Below are 19442 nucleotides of genomic sequence, written 5' to 3' on the forward strand. Positions count from 1 at the left end.
AGCTTTAAGCAGCTTGGGAATACTGTTGTATTACATTTTAGGTGTCATGAATCAGGAATCGGTTCAAACAGGAATTATTTCAGGAAGTTCTATGATCTGTGTTATGCAGAAGTAGGGTGACCAGATTTCCCGTTTTTAGAGGGACAGTCCCGTTTTTTAAGACTTTTTCTTATATAGGTGCCTATTACCCCCACCCTATGTCCCGTTTTTTCAGTTGCTATCTGGTAACCCTATGCAGAAAGTCAGACTGGATAATCACTGTGGTCATTTCTGGCCTCAGAATCTATGAACACTGGCAATAACTTAAGTGAAATTTGAGAACTGGTGTCTTACGTGACAGATTTGTTCAAGGTGAGGACTGTATGAGTGTGTACATAAGATGCTAGACAATGTATCAATAGTGCTCTATGCTAATATTTTTACAACAAAGTTTAGTTATCAAATGCCTCGTTATATACCTACCACAATATGTTTTGGCTCATTGTCTACAAAGATATGACCATCTTGTTAGTAAAACCAGTAAGTATTAGTAACAGTAATACTGATTATACTACTCTAAATAAAAATTGATGTAGGAATCTCCACTTAAAAAAAATATTAAATCAAATTTTGCAGTTCTCTATATTGCACGCTAACACTAAACCCTTTCTACTTCACAGATCAGCTAATAAAAATGCTACAGAACTGCTATTGCACCAACTGAAACATCACACACAATTCAAGGCAAAACATATAAAGAAAGAGGAACTAATACGTATAATGACACCGTTCCAAACCCAGGGAATAAATGAAAAGTAACATGCTGGGAGATCACTGCTATTTTCAGTATTCTGAGCACAAAATGATCAAGGGTCACCGAAGCCTCAGTTAAAAAATGTCATGTCAGACCCAATTCCTTTAAATTGTGCAATACAAGGTTATCTTAGACATAGGAGTATCTAAGGGTATGTCTTCACTACTGGTCGGATCGGCGGGCAGCGATCGATCCAGCGGGGATCGATTTATCGCATCCAGTCTAGACACGATAAATCGATCCCCGAGCGCTCTCCCGTCGACTCCTGTATTCCAGTTCGGCGAGAGGCACAGGCAGAGTCGACGGGGGAGCGGCAGCAGTCGACTCACCGTAGTGAAGACACTGCGGTAAGTAGATCTAAGTATGTCAACTTCAGCTACATTATTCGCGTACCTGAAGTTGCATAACTTAGTTCGATCCCCCTCCCACAGTGTAGACCAGGCCTAAGGATGTATTATATAATGAGAAATAGCATGTAGTTGTATAATTACAATACCATAATGCTTACAAACAAGAGAAAAGTTAATGTGTTTTCAATCTTTACTTTTACGTTTTCTGACTTTGTGTTTAATTGGGCACATTTAATATTGACATTGCTTTTTGTATGAATATAGACAATTCAATAGTTTTACATTAAGCTGGGGGGAGAGGTAGATATGCTAGATGGTAGGGTTAGGGTCCAGAGTGACTTAGACAAATTGGAGGATTGGGCCAAAAGAAATCTGATGAGGTTCAACAAGGACAAGTGCAGAGTACTGCACTTAGGATGGAAGAATCCCATGCACCGCTACAGGCTGGGGACTTACTGGCTAAGTAGCAGTTCTGCAGAAAAGGACCTGGGGATTATGGTGGATGTGAAGCTGGATATGAGTCAGCAGTGTGCCCTTGTTGCCAAGAAGGCTAACGGCATAATGGGCTGCATTGGTAGGAGCATTGCCAGTAGATCGAGGGAAGTGATTATTCCCCTCTATTCAGCACTGGTGAGGCCACATCAGGAGTATTGCATCCAGTTTTGGGCCCCCCACCACAGAAAGGATGTGGACAAATTGGAGAGAGTCCAGCGGAGGGCAATGAAAATGATCAGGGGGCTGGGGCACATGACTTAAGAGGAGAGGCTGAGGGAACTGAGCTTGTTTAGTCTGCAGAAGAGAAAAGTAAGGGGGGATTTGATAACAGCCTACAACTACCAGAAGAGGGGGGTTCCAAAGAGGATGGAGCTCAGCTGTTCTCAATGGTGGCAGATGACAGAACAAGGAGCAATGGTCTCAAGTTGCAGTGGGGGAGGTCTAGGTTGGATATTAGGAAACACTATTTCACTAGGAGGGTGGGGAAGCACAGGAATGAGTTACCTAGGGAAGTGGTGGAATCTCCATCCTTAGAGGTTTTTAAGGCCCAGCTTGACAAAACTCGCTGGGATGATTTAGCTGGGATTGGTTCTGCTTAGAGCAGGGGGTTGGACTCCTGAGGTCTCTTCCAACACTAATCTTCTATGATTCTACTGCTTAATGAATTAAAATATCTTCAACAGTAGCTAATCTTTTCAAGCTCCCCTATTATTCTCAAATTCACGGCTAGTTCTTCTTTGCTAGTAAGTACTGCACATAGGAACATATAAAAAGAGGAATTGCCTTCTAATAAGAAGTTTATAGGACTTCTCACAGTGGATTAGACTAGTGGTCCGTCTAGTCCAGTATTTTCTCTCAGAGGGGCCTGCACCAGATACTTCAGGAGAATGTGCAAGAAACCCCATTTGCTAATCATGGAATAACATCCCCACAGGGGAAGTTTCTTCCTAACCCTTATCAGTTAGTGGTTGGCTCATGCCATGGAACATGAGGATTTATGATTTTCTATGTCAAGTGTTAGCTCCTATAAACATCTTTTTTGGATCTTTTAAAAAAAAGTGCCAGTGAAGAAAGTTTGAGTTTTACAAGTATCAATAATAACATTGCCTTCAAAGGAAATTTTGTTCACTCTGTACTGACAGTATAACACAGGGGTTGGCAACCTTTCAGAAGTGGTGTGCCGAGACGTCATTTATTCACTCTAATTTAAGGTTTTGTGTGCCGGTAATACATTTTAATGTTTTTTAGAAGGTCTCTCTGTATAAGTCTATATATTATATAACTAAACTATTGTATTGTAAAATAAACAAGGTTTTCAAAATGTTTAAGAAGCTTCATTTAAAATTAAATTAAAATGTCGATCTTACACTGCTGGCCTGCTCAGCTCGCTGCCGCTCAGGGGTTCCATCCGCCAGCTCCTGCCTGCCGGGATCCCGGTTGCCGGACCCGCTCAGCCCGCTGCCGGTCTGGGGTCCTGGTCCTGCCCACATACATACCTTCTCCCTGGTTCTGGCCCATTCTCTTCCTCTCTCTCTGAACTGAGCTGAGAGTGGGAGTGCACTGAGCACAGGGCTGGGGGTGAAGGAGCAGGCTGGGGGTTGGGGTGTAGGGTCTGACCAGGAGCTAGAATGAGGGAGGGGGCTCAGGGTTGGGGCAGGAGGTTTGGGTGTGGAGCACTTACCTGGGCAGCTCCTATTTGGTGCGAGGGGTGCAGGTGGGAATGTGGGGGGGGGGGCGTGCAGGAGCTCCCATTTGGTGCAAGGGGTGCAGGTGGGAATGTGGAGGGTGCAAGAGTCAGGATGTGGGGGGTGCATGGGGTGGGGGCTGGGTATGTGGGGGGGTGCAGGTGTCAGGGCATGGGGTGTGGGGTGTGGGGGGCCTGGGTATGTGTGGGGGTGCCAGAGTCAGGCCTGGGGTCATGGTGGGGTGTGTGTGAAGGAGTCAAGCAAAGGGCTGGGTGTGTGTGAGGGGGGTACAGGGCTCAGGGCAGGGGCCTGGGGTGTGTGCAGGGCGCAGAGCTCAGGGCAGGGGTCTGGGGGGTGTGCGGGGCGCAGGGCTCAGGGCAGAGGACTGGGTGTGTGTGGGGGGGGGCTGGGGGCAGGGGCCTGGGGGGTGGGCGGGGCACAGTGCTCAGGGCAGAGGGCTGGGTGTGTGTGAGGGGGTGGTCAGGGGGGGTGAGAGCAGGGGGCTGAAGGGGATATGCCCCTATTCCACTCCCCCCCTTCCCCAAGGCCCTGCCTCCACTTCTTTTCTGCCTCCGCCGGGAGCAGTGAGCAGGCTGACTCTGCTCCTTCCGGACCCCCTCCCTCGCATGGGCCATCACTGATCGGCCAGCAGGGAGGGAGAGGAGGAGGAGGGGGGCAGGAACTGAGCACACTGCCGGAAGAGGCAGGGGAGCTGGCAGAAGCCGGCAGGACCTAGTTTCTGCCCCTTGCCCCTTGCCCCCTGCCCCCGCAGGAGAGGGAGGGGGGGTGGAGGGCAGAGAAGAGCGAGCCGGGCTTGGCTGGGCAGGGCAGGATTTTTAATGGCACGATGCTGCCTACCGGGACTTGGCAGGCAGCAGCGTGCCATTAAAAATCGACTCTTGTGCCGTCTTTGGCACGCGTGCCATAGGTTGCCGACCCCTGGTATAACACATTGTTGGAAAAGGAGCTATAAAAGTATAATTCAATATTAACGTTATTAATTTAAATAAAGATTCTCTGTTCTATACCATGGAAGCAAAAGGTAGATTGAAAGGAGAAAGAGGAGTAATTAAACAGTGCACTCTTTACCTCACTATCTGGATTAGGCTGGATAACTTCCCAGGTCTGAGAGTCCACATCATAGCAGTGTAGTTCATTTGGCAATGTGTTATCTGCAGCACCACCAAACACATAGAGGTGGCGATCAAAGGCAACCATGGTGTGACCATATCTTCGCTGTGGAGGAGGAGGGGAGCCCCGAAGTAAGTGTTCAGTAGGAATTCGTGTCCAACTGAGACACAAGACATGAAACAAAGAGTAAATCTTTTATAACTCCTTTCTTCAAAATGAGTTTTGAAAATTAACTGTCTCAAAATCCCCAAAGGATTCTATCAATTAGAGATGGAAAACACCTATTACAATATACCCTAATCAAACCCTACCCCCACTGTTTAAATAAAATCAGTATTTTGGTAAGGGATCACAGTTTCTTAACATAATATGATTAATATTATTTGCAGCCACCAATTCAGCTTTTTATTACATTTGTAGCCAACCAGAGCCCAACTCTGGCAGACGTCAGGACAAGATACAAGACTTGCACACTTTGTTCAATGTTTGGGTAACTGGTTGGTTTATGTTGTATTGTGTTTCATTACTGTGGTGGTTTTCACAGACTCCTAGATTTTATATCCCATTATGATCATGTAGTCTGACCTCCTGCATAATACAGGCCTGAGAACCTCACCCAATAATTTCTGCATCAAATCCATAATTTCTATTTGAGCAATAGCATATCTGGCTAGTGTGTCCTCCTTACATGCTCAGGGTCAAACTGGTCATCATGTTTGGGGCTGGGAAGGAATTGTCCTCCAGGTGAGATTGGCAGGAACCTTGGGGCTTTTTTGACCTCTGCAGCATGGAATGTGGATTCAGCTTGGGACATCTGAGCTTATCTCACCTAATCAATTCCCTGCCATTGCAGGGGCTCTGGGCACTGGAGACACCTTGGTATCTCTGGTTTCAGAGTGGCAGCCGTGTTAGTCTGTATCCGCAAAAAGAACAGGAGTACTTGTGGCACCTTAGAGACTAACACATTTGTTAGTCTCTAAGGTGCCACAAGTACTCCTGTTCTTTTCTTGGTATCTCTTGCTCTCTGTCTGTGGCACACAGTAGTTTAGTCTCCGGAGGACTGAAATACTTAAGCCTAATTAAAGACTTTGGGCTTAATATAGGGGTATCTGGGTGAAACTGAACAGCATGCAATATTCAGGAGGTCACACTAGATGATTTAATTATTCTTTCTGGCCTTAAACTCTCCGAAACTATGAAATTAAAACAATATCCCGTCCTTTCTCCCACCAATAAAAAGGCCATCAGTAACTGTGGCAATAGTTGTAGTAGTAGTAGTTAATCTACAGTTGCTGCTTTTTTGTTCCCCACTTTTATCTCTTTCAGAATTGTAGACCAAAGTTTTCAAAACTGAGTAGTGGTTTAGGGTGCTTCAGTTTTTGGGGGCCAAACCTGACCTTTCTGAAGGGGCCAGGTTTTCAGAGGGCAGGTGCTCAGCATTGCCTGATAATCAGAAACCTCAAAGATGTCTCAAGTTGGGAATCCAAAAATTGGGGCACCCAATCGCTAGTCAGATTTCAAAATCATGGCTTGGCCTACTGCCTCTCTATTGTGGTTCCACACCAGTGCTTTTAAAACTTCTTTCATTATACCACACTCAGATTTTTAATATTTAATAATTATCCAACTCCCAACCTAACTAACTGGACTGTGAGATCAAAAGTTTAAAATAAAAACCTTCCCACAAAAGCTGGACTCCACTGTTTGAAAGTGTGTATGTGTGTACGTGAGCAGGGATTCAGAGTCAGACTGCTTCCCCCCAAGAGTGAACTAGACATTTGCTTTTCACAGTTATCTCATTTCCTTGAACTGTAGGTTCATGCTGTTCCCTCTATCAGACACATATGGTATGAGATTCCTATGAGGGCTCCACATGGTGACAATGTCTCAGAACACAGACATCTGACGAAGTGGGTATTCACCCACGTATGCTGCAATACATCTGTTAGTCTATAAAGTGCCACAGGACTCTTTGTCGCTAAGAACACAGGAGCTTTCAAGTGCTGAATGAGGAAACCATGTGCACTCTTGATATTTCCTTTTTGTTTGGGGCCAAATGTAACAGAACATCTGAAAAGGCACTAGTCAAGATTTTCTAAATTGGTAGCTTGAAGTTACATTCCTAATCCTTATATAGACACTTAAATTATCTGATTTTCAAAGATGCTGAGCATCTACAACTCCCACTGACTTCAGTGGGAATTGAGGCTGCTCAGCACCTCTGAAAATCAGACCCTTTCTAATTAGACACCTAGGTATGGATTGAGGAGCCTATTATTACACACCCAGATCTGAAAATTGTGCCCATTGGCTATTATTTCAAATGAATCAATATGAGTTGCTGTTCTCCTGTAGAAAAAAATTGTCTCTATCTAGCCAAAGCATATTGTCAAGCTGTTGTACTATTGCTGACATATTATCCAAATATCAGCCTAATTAGTCCCCAACTAAAAATCAAAGAAATTAGAAAATAGAAAGAACTGCCTTTCTTAGTTATGAAATACAAACTGTTCCTTCTTCAATATCTTTCATTGTGTACTTTCTTCACCCTGAACAGCAGAATTATTACATGTATTTTACTTGAATCAAATGTTGGAACTTACATTTTTTCCTTGAATTCAAACTGAAAGAGATTATTGGTGATCTTTGCTCCACTCTGGCCAGAAAACACAAACATCTTGTCTTTGCAAACAGCCACAGGAAAATTACAGCAGGAAGGCGGGATCTCACCACTCTGTTCAATCTAAAAAGTAGCAAAATCCACACTAAATTATATATTTTTCAAACTCCATTGTAAGACTGTCTGAACATGCACACTGAAGGATTAACACAACCTCCTTTGGTGAAGGGGAACCATGTAGTGTGTGAACATAAATCATGTTTCCAGCTGACGATGACACACAGAGATTATAAATTTGATTGAAGTGTGTAGATAGAGCCTTATTCACTTAATAGTGTAGTGTTGACTTAAACAAAGCACCTTGCCAAACAATAGTTAAAGTTAAAAACAATTCAAGAGAAGATTAAAGAATCATAGAATCTTAGGGTTAGAAGAGACCGCGAGGATCATCTAGTCTAACCCCCTGCCAAGATGCAGGATTTTTTGTGTCTAAAGATGTACCCTGAACATGCACTTATTAAAAAAACAAAACAAAACAAAACAAACTATTGACATCACAAGTTTAAGTTACATAAAGAATTCTGATACCAGCCTTAACCCCCAAACTACGCACAAATACTGTAGAACAGAAACTGTCAGAACAGAAACTGTCAGCCCCACAGAGATACCCTGAAGATGTAGTACAATTTTTAAGTGGAACCCTGAGGGTAGTGTGGCAAGGGGGAGGCCATGGTACCATGATTCCATCAGAACACAAGCATTCTCCATACTAAATTCAGAAACCTCCAGACTGTTGAAGTTGTGCACATATATCCTTGTGAAACCAAGTATTTGTTGTAAGGTTTTATGAGACGCTGTGGTCTCATTTCCTTAAGCAAATTCAAAGTCACCGACAAAAGTAGCCTCTTAGATACCCTACTACCTGGTCTAAAAGAAAGTGGATCTGAGGAGTAATTAGCTGAAGAGAGCAGAATTGTTCTCCCAAATTGAGTATTAGACCTCGCTACCAAAACATGACAGTAATGCTGGATAAAAATACAAATAAAATGCCAGAAAAACAACCACACAACTATAAAAGAAACATTTTTAAGATGTCCTACATGGGCTGCTTTACATTTTACTGAATATGTTCTAAGACCTTCAGAAACTCATCAAGTCATGACAGATTTGTATGCAAATCCACTTAAATTTCTGAGAAGAGTGACTCTGCTCTGGGTTTATTTTTATATAATGGAGATATCCTATCTCCTAGAACTGAAAGGGACCTTGAAAGGTCATTGAGTCCAACCCCTTGCCTTCACTAGCAGGACCAAGTACTGATTTTGCCCCAGATCCCTAAGTGGCCCCCTGAAGGACTGAACTCACAACCCTTGGTTTAGCAGGACAATGCTCAAACCACTATTTATTTTGATACTGAAGTCAATTTACACCATACACTAAGCCACAGCTCACTTTGAGGAGAACAGACATGCTCATGAGACAGAGAAGCAACAAAGGAGGAAAGAAAGGGCACAACAGTCCAGCCAACAACTATGTCTCCTCCAAGATAACACCTGTCACTTCTGTAAGAAAATCTGCAGGGCACAAATTGGGCTCCTCAGCCACTTAAAAACCTTCCTTGGCATACATCATCCTTGCATCGAGAGATAGCCGAAGAATGTCAATTTATCTTATGCTGTCTCCACATTCCCCAGCTTTCAGTGTGCTGGGGATTTTGTACTTGGCAACACAATTAATAGAAGTTATCAGAGAAAATATGGATGTTTTGGCAAGTGGGTAGAGGGAATTGGGGCTTTTAGCGTCTGAAGAAATATGAGAGACTGTTTGGAATTATGAGATCAAATTCACACTGTGCCACAGTGACAGAAACATTTATGATTTCTAGATTGGTTATGATAACATACCATACCTTAGAATAAAACTATCAACTTTGAAAAACAACAACAGATTCAGAACACAGCTACCTGCAAACTCAGGCTATAGACAGCGTATGACCCAAGTTCTCTAATCTCTTCACAGACTTTCCATTAAATACCCCATGCAGAATGGGGGAAGGAGAAAGATGTTGAGATACTGTGTTATGTGTTATCATTTCTGAGTGCCCAAAACTGTGCTAGGCACCTCACAGAAACAAGTATAGACATTGGCCTGGTCTATACTATGAGTTTAGGTCGACTTTAGCAGCGTTAAATCGAATTAAGCCTGGACACGTCCACACGACGAAGCCCTTTCTTTCGACTTAAATGGCCCTTTAAACCTGTTTCTTTACTCCACCTCCGACGAGTGGATTAGCGCTAAAATCGGCCTTTGCGGGTCGGATTTGGGGTAGTGTGGACGGAATTTGACGTTATTGGCCTCCGGGAGCTATCCCACAGTGCTTCATTGTGACCATTCTGGACAGCACTCTCAACTCAGATGCACTCACCAGGTAGACAGGAAAAGCCCTGCGAACTTCTGAATTTCATTTCCTGTTTGCCCAGCGTGGAGAGCACAGGTGACCACGCAGAGCTCATCAGCACAGGTAACCATGATGGAGTCCCAGGATCGCAAAAGAGCTCCAGCATGGACAGAACGGGAGGTACGGGATCTGCTCCCCATATAGGGAGACGAATCAGTGCTAGCTGAACTCCGTAGCAATAAACGAAATGGCAAAATATCAGAAAAGGTCTCAAAGGCCATGAAGGACAGAGGCCATAACAGGGACGCACAGCAGTGCTGCGTGAAAATTAAGGAGCTAAGGCAAGCCTACCACAAAGCCAGAGAGGCAAACGGAAGGTCTGGGGCAGAGCTGCAAACATGCCGCTTCTACACGGAGCTGCATGCCATTCTAGGGGGTGCAGCCACCACTACCCCAACCGTGTGCTTTGACTCTGTCAATAGAGAAACACGCAACAGGGAAGCGGGTTCGGGGTACGCGAAAGATGATGATGATGAAGACAATGAAGATAGCTCACAGCAAGGAAGTGGAGAAACCGGTTTCCCCAACAGCCAGGATATGTTTATCACCCTGGACCAGGAACCAGTAACCCCCGAACTCACCCAAGGTGTGCTCCCAGACCCTGAGGGCACACAAGGGACCTCTGGTGAGTGTACCTTTGTAAATATTACACACGGTTTAAAAGCAAGCTTGTTTAATGATTAATGATTAATTTGTCCTGGCAATCGCGGCTAGTACAGCTACTGGAAAAGTCTGTTAACGTGTATGAGGATGGAGCGGAAATCCTCCAGGGACATCTCCAGAAAGCTCTCCTTCATGTACTCCCAAAGCCTTTGCAAAAGGTTTCTGGGGAGGGCTGCCTTATTCCGTCCGCCATGGTAGGACACTTTACCACGCCAGGCCAGTAGCATGTAGTCTGGAATCATTGCATAACAAAGCATGGCAGCGTATGGTTCCGGTGTTTGCTGGCATGCAGACAACATCCATTCCTTATCTCTCTTTGTTATCCTCAGGAGAGTGATATCATTCACGGTCACCTGGTTGAAATGGGGTGATTTTATTAAGAGGATATTCAGAGGTGCCCGTTCCTGCTCGGCTGAACAGAAATGTTCCCCGCTGTTAGCCACATGGGGGGGGGCGGGGGGGAGGGGGGGGGGGGGAGTGATCATCCCAGAGGAGTGGGGGGGTGGGGGGGGGGGGGGGGGGTAGTTGGGTTTGTGCTGCATGTTAATCCGGAAACCCCAGCCCCTCCTTTTACATTGCAAACCCATTTTAAATGGCCAACCCAATGGGTGCTTGGTATGGGAAATGAGGGTGCTGCTGTTTGAGACCATTCCCACATGTTATGAAGGTTAAAAAAGCCAAAGGACTGTGGCTTACCATGGCTGCCTGCAAGCCGAATTCTGTTTCCTGGCACTGCGTGAGTGATCTCTCACACCAAACCGGCAGGCCCTCAATGTAAGAGGAAAAATGTGACCTTGTAACGAAAGCACATGTGCTGTGTAATGTGAACAGCAAAATTTAATGTGAAAGAGTGTACCCATTGTTCTCTAAAATGTGTCTTTTTTAACCACCTCTCCCTTCTCCTCCAGCAGCTGCAAATGTTTTCTCCTTCGCAGAGGCTAGCGAAGATTAGAAGGAGAAAACGGCGGACGCGGGATGATATCTTCACGGAGCTGCAGATGTCCTCCCACGCTGAAAGAGCACAGCAGAATGCGTGGAGGCAGTCAATGTCAGAGTGCAAAAAAGCACAATTTGAATGAGAGGAGAGGTGGCGGGCTAAATCGCGGGCTGAACAGAGCAAGTGGCGGGCTGAAGATAATAGGTGGCGTCAGCTTGCAGACAGAAGGCAAGAGTTGATGCTCCGGCTGCTGAAGCATCAAACTGATATGCTCCAATGTATGGTTGAGCTGCCGCTACAGCCCCTGTGTAACCAACAGCCCTCCTCCCCAAGTCCCATTGCCTCCTCACCCAGACGCCCAAGAACACGGTGGGGGGGCCTCTGGTCACCCAGTCACTCCACCCCAGATGATTGCCCGAGCATCGGAAGGCTGGCCTTCAATAAGTGTTAAAGTTTTAAAGTTTTAAACTGAAGTGTGTCCTTTTCCTTCCCTCCTCCCCCACCCATCCCGGCTACCTTGGCAATTATCCCCCTAGTTGTGTGATGAATTAATCAAGAATGCATGAATGAGAAGTAACGATGACTTTATTGCCTCTGCAAGCGGTGATCGAAGGGCGGAAGGGAGGGTGGGGTGGTTGGTTTACAGGGAAGTAGAGTGAACCGGGGGAGGAGGCGAGGGGGCGGAGGGTTCATCAAGGAGAAACAAACAGAAGTTTCACGCCGTAGCCTGGCCAGTCACAAAACTCGTTTTCAAGGCTTCTCTGATGTGCACCGCTTCCCTGCTGTACTCTTCTAACCGCCCTGGTGTCTGGTTGCGTGTAATCAGCAGCCAGGTGATTTGCCTCAACCTCCCACCCCGCCATAAATGTCTCCCCCTTACTCTCACAGATATTGTGGAGCGCACAGCAAGCACCAATAACAATGGGGATATTGGTTTCGCTGAGGTCTATCCGAGTCAGTAAGCTGTGCCAGCGCGCTTTTAAACGTCCAAATGCACATTCCACCACCATTCGGCACTTGCTCAGCCTGTAGTTGAACAGGTCCTGACTACTGTCCAGGCTGCCTGTGTACGGCTTCATGAGCCATGGCATTAAGGGGTAGGCTGGGTCCCCAAGGATAATGATAGGCATTTCAACTTCCCCAATGGTTATTTTCTGGGAAGAAAGTCCCTTCCTCCAGCTTTCGAAACAGACCAGAGTGCCTGAAGACGCGAGCATCATGTACCTTTCCCGGCCATCCCACGCTGATGTTGGTGAAACGTCCCTTGTGATCCACCAGGGCTTGCAGCAGCATTGAAAAGTACCCCTTGCGGTTTATGTACTCGGTGGCTTGGTGCTCCGGTGCCAAGATAGGGATATGGGTTCCATCTATTGCCCCACCACAGTTTGGGAATCCCATTGCAGCAAAGCCATCCATTATGACCTGCATGTTTCCCAGAGTCACTACCCTTGATATCACCAAGTCTTTGATTGCCCTGGCAACTTGGATCACAGCAGCCCCCACAGTAGATTTGCCCACTCCAAATTGATTCCCAACTGAGCGGTAACTGTCTGGCGTTGCAAGCTTCCACAGGGCTATCGCCACTCACTTCTCAACTGTGAGGCCTGCTCTCATCCTGGTATTCTGGCGCTTCAGGGCAGGGGAAAGCAACTCACAAAGTTCCATGAAAGTGCCCTTACGCATGCGAAAGTTTCGCAGCCACTGGGAATCGTCCCACACCTGCAACACGATGCGGTCCCACCAGTCTGTGCTTGTTTTCCGGGCCCAGAATCAGCGTTCCACGCCATGAACCTGCCCCAGTAAAACCATGATTTGCATATTGCTGGGGCCCATACCTTGTGTGAGGGCTATGTCCATGTCAATTTCCTCATCACTCTCGTCGTCGCCCTGCAATTGCCTCATCGGCTGGTCCTGGTTTTGCTTTGGCATGTCCTGGCTCTGCATATACTCGAGGACAATGCGCATCGTGTTCATAGTGCTCATAATTGCCGCGGTGATCTGAACGGGCTCCATGATCCCAGTGCTATGGCGTCTGGTCTGAAAAAAGACGCGAAACTAACGGAGGGAGGGAGGGGCGACTGACGACATGGCGTACAGGGTATTAAAATCAACAAAGGTGGCTGTGCATCAGGGAAAAACACAAAAAACTGTCACACAGAATGCTCCCCCCCCCAAAGATTGAACTCAAAACCCTGGGTTTAGCAGGCCATTGATTTGACGGAGGGAGGGGGAAGCAAATGAATACATCTATTTTTTACATCTTAAGCTGGCAGCAGACAGTGCAGCATGACTGATAGCCCTCGACATCTTCTGGGTGCTTGGCAGAAGATACTGTACTACGACTGCTAGCCATCATCGTCAAGATGGTTCAATAGGACTGCCGGCAGGACTGAGTCTCCAGGAGACAAAGCACGTCTGCCCAGGTGCCTCTGATTGGACTGGAATATGACGATGACGGATATCAATCTTAATACACCATCTACTGCCAAAAGGCAAGGGGCTGCTGCTGTGTAGCAATGCAGCTCCATGTCTGCCAGCTCCCAGATAGCCGATGAAGGCTACCAGTCATACTGCACCGTCTACTGCCAAAAGGCAATTAGTTGCTGCTGTGTAGCAATGCAGTACCACATCTGCTGGCACCCAGATGACATATGGTGACGGTGAGCTGAGCTGCATGGCTACATGCTTGCCATGGTATGTTGTCTGCACAGGTAACCCAGGTAAAAAGGCACGAATCGATTGTCTGCCGTTGCTCTGACGGAGGGGGAGGGGCCTGACGACATGTACCCAGAAACCCCCGCGACACTGTTTTGCATCTTCAGGCATTGGAATCTCAACCCAGAATTCCAATGGGCGGCGGAGACTGCGGGAACTGTGGGATAGCTACCCACAGTGCAACGCTCCGGAAGTCGACGCTAGCCTCGGTACTGTGGATGCGGTCCGCCGACTTCATGCACTTAGAGCATTTTATGTGGGGAAACACACAATCAACTGTATAAAACCGATATCTATAAAACCGGCTTCTATAAATTCGACCTAATTTCGTAGTGTAGACATACCCATAGACTCTGCCCAGAAAAGCATTAAATATAAAGAACATAAGAACATAAAAACGGCCACACTGTGTCAGACCAATGGTCCATCTAACCTAGTATCCTGTCTTCTGACAGTGGTCAATACCAGGTGCTTCAGAGGGAATGAATAGAACAGACAATCATCAAGTGATCCATCCCCTGTTGTCTACTCACAGCTTCTGGCAAATAGAGGCTAGGGACACTCAGAGCATGGGGTTGCATCAAGCTTCACCTTGACACAAATGAGAGTCAAAAAATAGATAAAAAGGAAGAGGGGAGACAAGACAAAGGATGGGGAGTCAATGGCAAAATCATTCAGGTCACAGTCCTAGGCACGACAGTAATAGAAATAATACATAATAATAATAGGGTTGTGTACACATATTCATAATTATAGAATTTGGGTTGTTTTCACTTTTCTCATAGGCTTCAGAACAGAAGCAACTTTTCAGCAGCAATTCAAATGAGGAGATGGAGGCTGCCTCACTTGGCATTCCAAAAGGAGTAAGGAGAGATTGGGGCATAGATATAGGCGTGATATAGGAAGCAAGGATAAGAAATTCAAACTTGATACACATTGCAATGGGGGGCCAGTGAAGTGACTTTAAGGGGAATTATATGATCAAAGCAATGGGTAAGAAGGGTGATTTTGGCAGCAGCATGTTGGATAGATAAGAGGTGATGTTAAGTTTAATGGCTGCTATGCCCCATTGTTCTGAGTGGAAATGAGGCCACACTACACTCTGTTAAAATGCTCACTTTCAAAATGGCCATTTCCTTCCATTGCTCCCAATGAAAGTGAAACCAAGCTACAATCAGGGAAGATGGTGGCCTCTTATGTTGCCAGGAGTCTGACATGAAAATATGACTGGGGATAAGAGCGTTATTCACCTTGTGCAGTAACTGGGGTTCTTCGAGATGTGTATGCCTGTGGGTGCTCCACTTTAGGTGACTGCGTGCCTGTAGTCAGAGAATTTCAACAGCAGTACCTGGCTGGGCTGCACAGGCGCTCTCCCCATCTTGCGCCTGTAGCGGCAGTTGATTAGCACTGTGTGGCCGCCCACCCCCATCAGTTCCTTCTCTACTGCAGAGGACTAATTAAAACTCTAAAGTAGTGCGGAGGAGGGACGATAGTGGAGCACCTATAGGGACACACATCTCGAAGAAAAGACAGTTACCTTTTCCATAACTGGTGTTCTTCAAGATGTGTTGCTCATGTCTATTCCACAATAGGTGTGATTGCTCGCCACGTGCACGGTGTCAGAAGTTTTTCCCCTAGCAGTACCCATAGGGGAGCACCCCTAGAGACTCCTAGAGTGGCACCTCCATGGCGTGATATAAGGAGCGCTGTGCACTCCCCCCACCCTCAATTCCTTCTTGCCAGACAACTCCGACAGAGGGGAAGGAGGGCGGGATGTGGAATAGACATGAGCAACACATCTTGAAGAACACCAGTTACGGAAAAGGTAACTGTCTTTTCTTCTTTGAGTGATTGCTCATGTGTATTCCACAGTAGGTGATTCCAAGCTATATCTGTTGGAGGTGGGTAGGAGTTCATAAATTCTCAGGACGGAGCACAGCCCTGCCAAACCTGGCATCTTCCCTGGTCTGGGAGACGGTCGCATAATGCAAGGTGAACGTGTGAACTGAAGACCATGTGGCAGCCCTGCAGATGTCCTGAATGGGGACGTGGGCTAAAAAGGCAGCAGACAAGGCTTGCGCCCTAGTCAAGTGTGCCCTTACAATTGATGTCAGAGGGATTCCCATCAGGTCATAACAGGTACGGATGCACGAGGTGATCCGGTTGGATCATAGATCATATCATGCATAGAGCTTGGGGCAGAGAACCAGCAGCAAAATGTCCTGACCCATGTGGTAGGCGGAGACCACTTCGGGAGGAACAAAGGATGTGAGCGGAGCTGGACCTTATCCTTATGGAACAGCGTGTACAGGGGCTTGGAGGTCAGGGCCCTGAGTTCCGAGACTTGCCTAGCCAACGTGATCGCCACCAGGAAGGCTGCCTTCCACGAGAGGTGCGACCAGGAGCATGTAGCTAGCGGCTCAAACGGGGGACCCGTCAGCCAGGCCAGCACCAAGTACAGGTCCCACTGCGGGACTGGGGGCCTAACATACGTCCAGTCATGGCATGGGAGAATACCGTGTGCCCCTGCACCAGCAGATGGAAGGCCGATATGGCCAAGTGCACCTTGATGGATGAGGGCCTGGGCTCTAAGGTGAAGGAGGGAGTCCAAAATGAGCTGGACCAGAGCAGCCACAGGGGAAACGCCCTGCTCAGACGCCTCTGCAGGCGTTTCTTATAGTCCCACGACTTTTTATAAGGGGGCTCGTATTTAGAGTGGGTGGCCTGGGCAGGAGCCTGCTGCAGTTTAAACTTAGGTCTAGGCGGAGCCGGAACATAGAAGCCAAGAGTCTTAAGCGTAGTGTGGGAGTCTTTCAGGCCGTGCAGTTTTATGTCCGTCTGTTCCGCAAACAGAGCCTTGCCGTCAAACGGGAGGTCCTGCAAGGAGGTCTGTGCCTCACTGGACAGCCCAGACAGCAAGAGCCATGACACCCTTTTCATGGACACTGCGGAGGCCATGGACCACGCGGCCGTGTCCCCCCGCATCCGATGCTGCCTGCAGGGTTGCCCTGGCAGCTGCTATACCCTCCTCCACCAGAGCTTTGAACTCCTTCCTGGCACACTCCTGGAGAGAGTTCTCAAACTTAGGCAGAGAGCCCCACGGATTGAACTCATACCAGCCCAGGAGAGCCTGATGGTTCGCCACCTGTAACTGGAAGCTCAAGGACGAATAAATTTTTCTCCCAAATGAATCCAGACTCCTTGAGTCTTTATTTTTTGGAGTAGGGGCAGGGGTTGGCCCTGCCACTCCCTGTGGTTGACCAACTCAACCACCAGGGAGTTAGTGTCAGGGTGGGTTTTAGGTATTCATGTCCCTTGGCGGGCACAAAATACTTACGTTCCACTCTATTAGGGATGAGGGGCAATGAGGCCGGGGTTTGCCACAAGGCATTTGAAATTTTCGCCACCCCTTTGTGGAGTGGCAAGTCCACCCTGCTGGGTACCGAGGCAGACAGGACGTTAAAGAGGGAGTCTGAGGGCTCCTCCACCTCCTCTGCCTGAAGGTTGAGGTTTGATGCCACCCTTTTCAATAGTCCCTGGTGGGCTTTTGAGTCCTCCTGCGGGACGGAGGGGCCGTAATCACCAGGGGAGGGTGAGGAAGCGGGCACGGTACTTTGCGTGTCCACCGGCACCAGAGGACCCACCACCTGGTCGCTCTCTGGGCATGGCACCAACAATGAACGTCCCACCGACTCCTTCCTCGGAGGTCAGAAGAGGGAGGCCGACGGCCATTCCAAGGCTCCGGCCACTGAGCAAGCCCTGGACTAGGAGGAGTGGCGGCACCAGGAGCAGTGCCAACCACGAGACTGTGATCCCAATATGGAGGAACGGTACTGTGGGTAGCAGCTGCTCTGCGATCAGCTCCAGCGGGCGGATCCGCGACAGCAAGGCAACGGCGATCGACACTCAGGACTACGGGAGCGGTGCTGTGGCGGGGTCCTGAAGTGAGACGATGAACGGGAACAGCATTGATGTTTGTGTCGCAACTGGCTACGATAGCCCCTCGGAGACAAGAACCTTCAGCGGTGTCTGCCTCGGTCCTGTTGGTGTCCGCTCCTTGAGGTGGAACGGTGCCTGGAGTCTGTCAGTCGGAACCCAGCCAGACAACCTGGTGGGGGTCGACAGTGACCTGCGTGGACTACACACGGGAAAGTAGCTGAGTGGCGAACACCAACGGGAACATTCCCTCAATCGTGACTGGTACTGAGTTGGGGGCGACTGTGGAGGTCCCAATGGCGGCTTGCTCCTGGACCGCGGAGCCAACATTGGCGGTGCCCCTGGTACTCGCATGGACATAACATCCCAGGCCGCTTGCAGGGCCTCGGGTGTGGAGGGCATCCAGACATCCGGGGAAGCCTGCTCTGAATGGACCAGGCTACTCCACTCCACCTGAGTAGGAGGCCTAGAGGCCAATGGGGACCGAGGACTGTCCAACATGGTTCTAGCCTCTCCCCAGTCTTGCTCCAATGCCATGGCGGAAAAGGCCTCTTCTTAGCCTTCTTGGCATGCCCCCTGGATGGGGGAGCGGTGCCAACTGGTAGATGGCGCCGGGGGGGGTCGCTGCGCACTGACACCGTGGTACCCGATGCCGACTCGGACTGGCGCACCAGAGTCGGAGTCAATGCCAACTCCATCAGGATGGCCCGGAGCCGAATGTCTCTCTCTCGGTCCGAGGCTTGAACGACTTGCAAATCTTTCAGTGATCGCTGAGATGGGTTTCACCCAAACAGCATAAACAGTCCGTGTGCGGGTCACTCACTGGCAGCGGTTGCCTACCGGTGTCGCACGACTTAAAAGCCGGGGCATGTCCCGGCCCGGGCGCACTAAACTAAACTAAACAAAACTAATCAAACTACTTAACTACAGGTACTACTACACTGAACGAACAACAGTTCTGGAGGAGAGCTGCAGCAAAGCTGGAGCAGAGCAGTTCCGAAGCACATTCACTGGCGGCAAGAAGGAAGTGAGGGTTGGGGGAGCACACAGCGCCTCTTATACCGTGCCATGGAGGTGCCACTCTAGGAGTCGTTAGGGGCACACCCCTACGGGCACTGCTAGGGGAAAAGCTTTCGGCACTGGTGCACGTGGCAAGCACGCACACCTATTGTGGAATACACATGAGCAATCACTCGAAGAAGAATTTTAGTCCCTATGGGTGCTCCACTTTAGGTGACTGACAGTGCACCTCAGGTGGAAGGAGGGATTCAGAGTGAATTCTGAATGGACGATAGTACTGTGTATCCCAGCCAAGTGTCAGATGCTAAGACCCGGTCGATGACATAGTGTTGTATGAATGTGTGGGGTGATGTCCAAGTAGCTATTTTGCATATGTCATTTAATAGGCACCTCATTCAAGGTGGCTATCAATGTGGCTACTTCTCCTGTGGAATGTGTTCTAAGCCATGAAAGGGGTTGTAGCGCCTGTTGATGGTAGCAGAGCTGGATGCAGCCTGAAATCTGTTTGGAAAATCTCTGCTTAGAAATGAGTTTGCCTTTGGAGTGTTCTCTGGTGTAGAGGAACAGTTTAGAGTTTTTATGAACGACTTGGTACATTCTAGATAAAAGGCTAGTGCCCTTCTGATGTCCAGGGTGTGG

The 19442-nt window shown here is 48.1% G+C and overlaps 1 protein-coding gene across 7 annotated transcripts in view; it reads right to left on the reverse strand.

The window, feature by feature from the left end:
- LZTR1 (leucine zipper like transcription regulator 1) overlaps positions 1 to 19442 on the reverse strand; it is a 263713-nt gene that overhangs the window by 147593 nt on the left and 96678 nt on the right. For all 7 annotated transcript variants that reach the window (XR_004645414.1, XM_034767752.1, XM_034767754.1 and 4 more), the window contains exons 8-9: positions 7058 to 7197; positions 4413 to 4614 (exon numbers count right to left, since the gene is read on the reverse strand). Coding sequence is in view for 6 of the 7 variants with exons in the window: in XM_034767752.1 (XP_034623643.1) it covers positions 4413 to 4614; positions 7058 to 7197 (342 nt within the window). In the remaining variant the exon portion in view is untranslated. The remainder of the gene's footprint in view (positions 1 to 4412; positions 4615 to 7057; positions 7198 to 19442) is intronic.

The sequence above is a fragment of the Trachemys scripta genome, chromosome 4 (assembly GCF_013100865.1).
Source record: "Trachemys scripta elegans isolate TJP31775 chromosome 4, CAS_Tse_1.0, whole genome shotgun sequence".
Taxonomy (NCBI): domain Eukaryota; kingdom Metazoa; phylum Chordata; order Testudines; family Emydidae; genus Trachemys; species Trachemys scripta.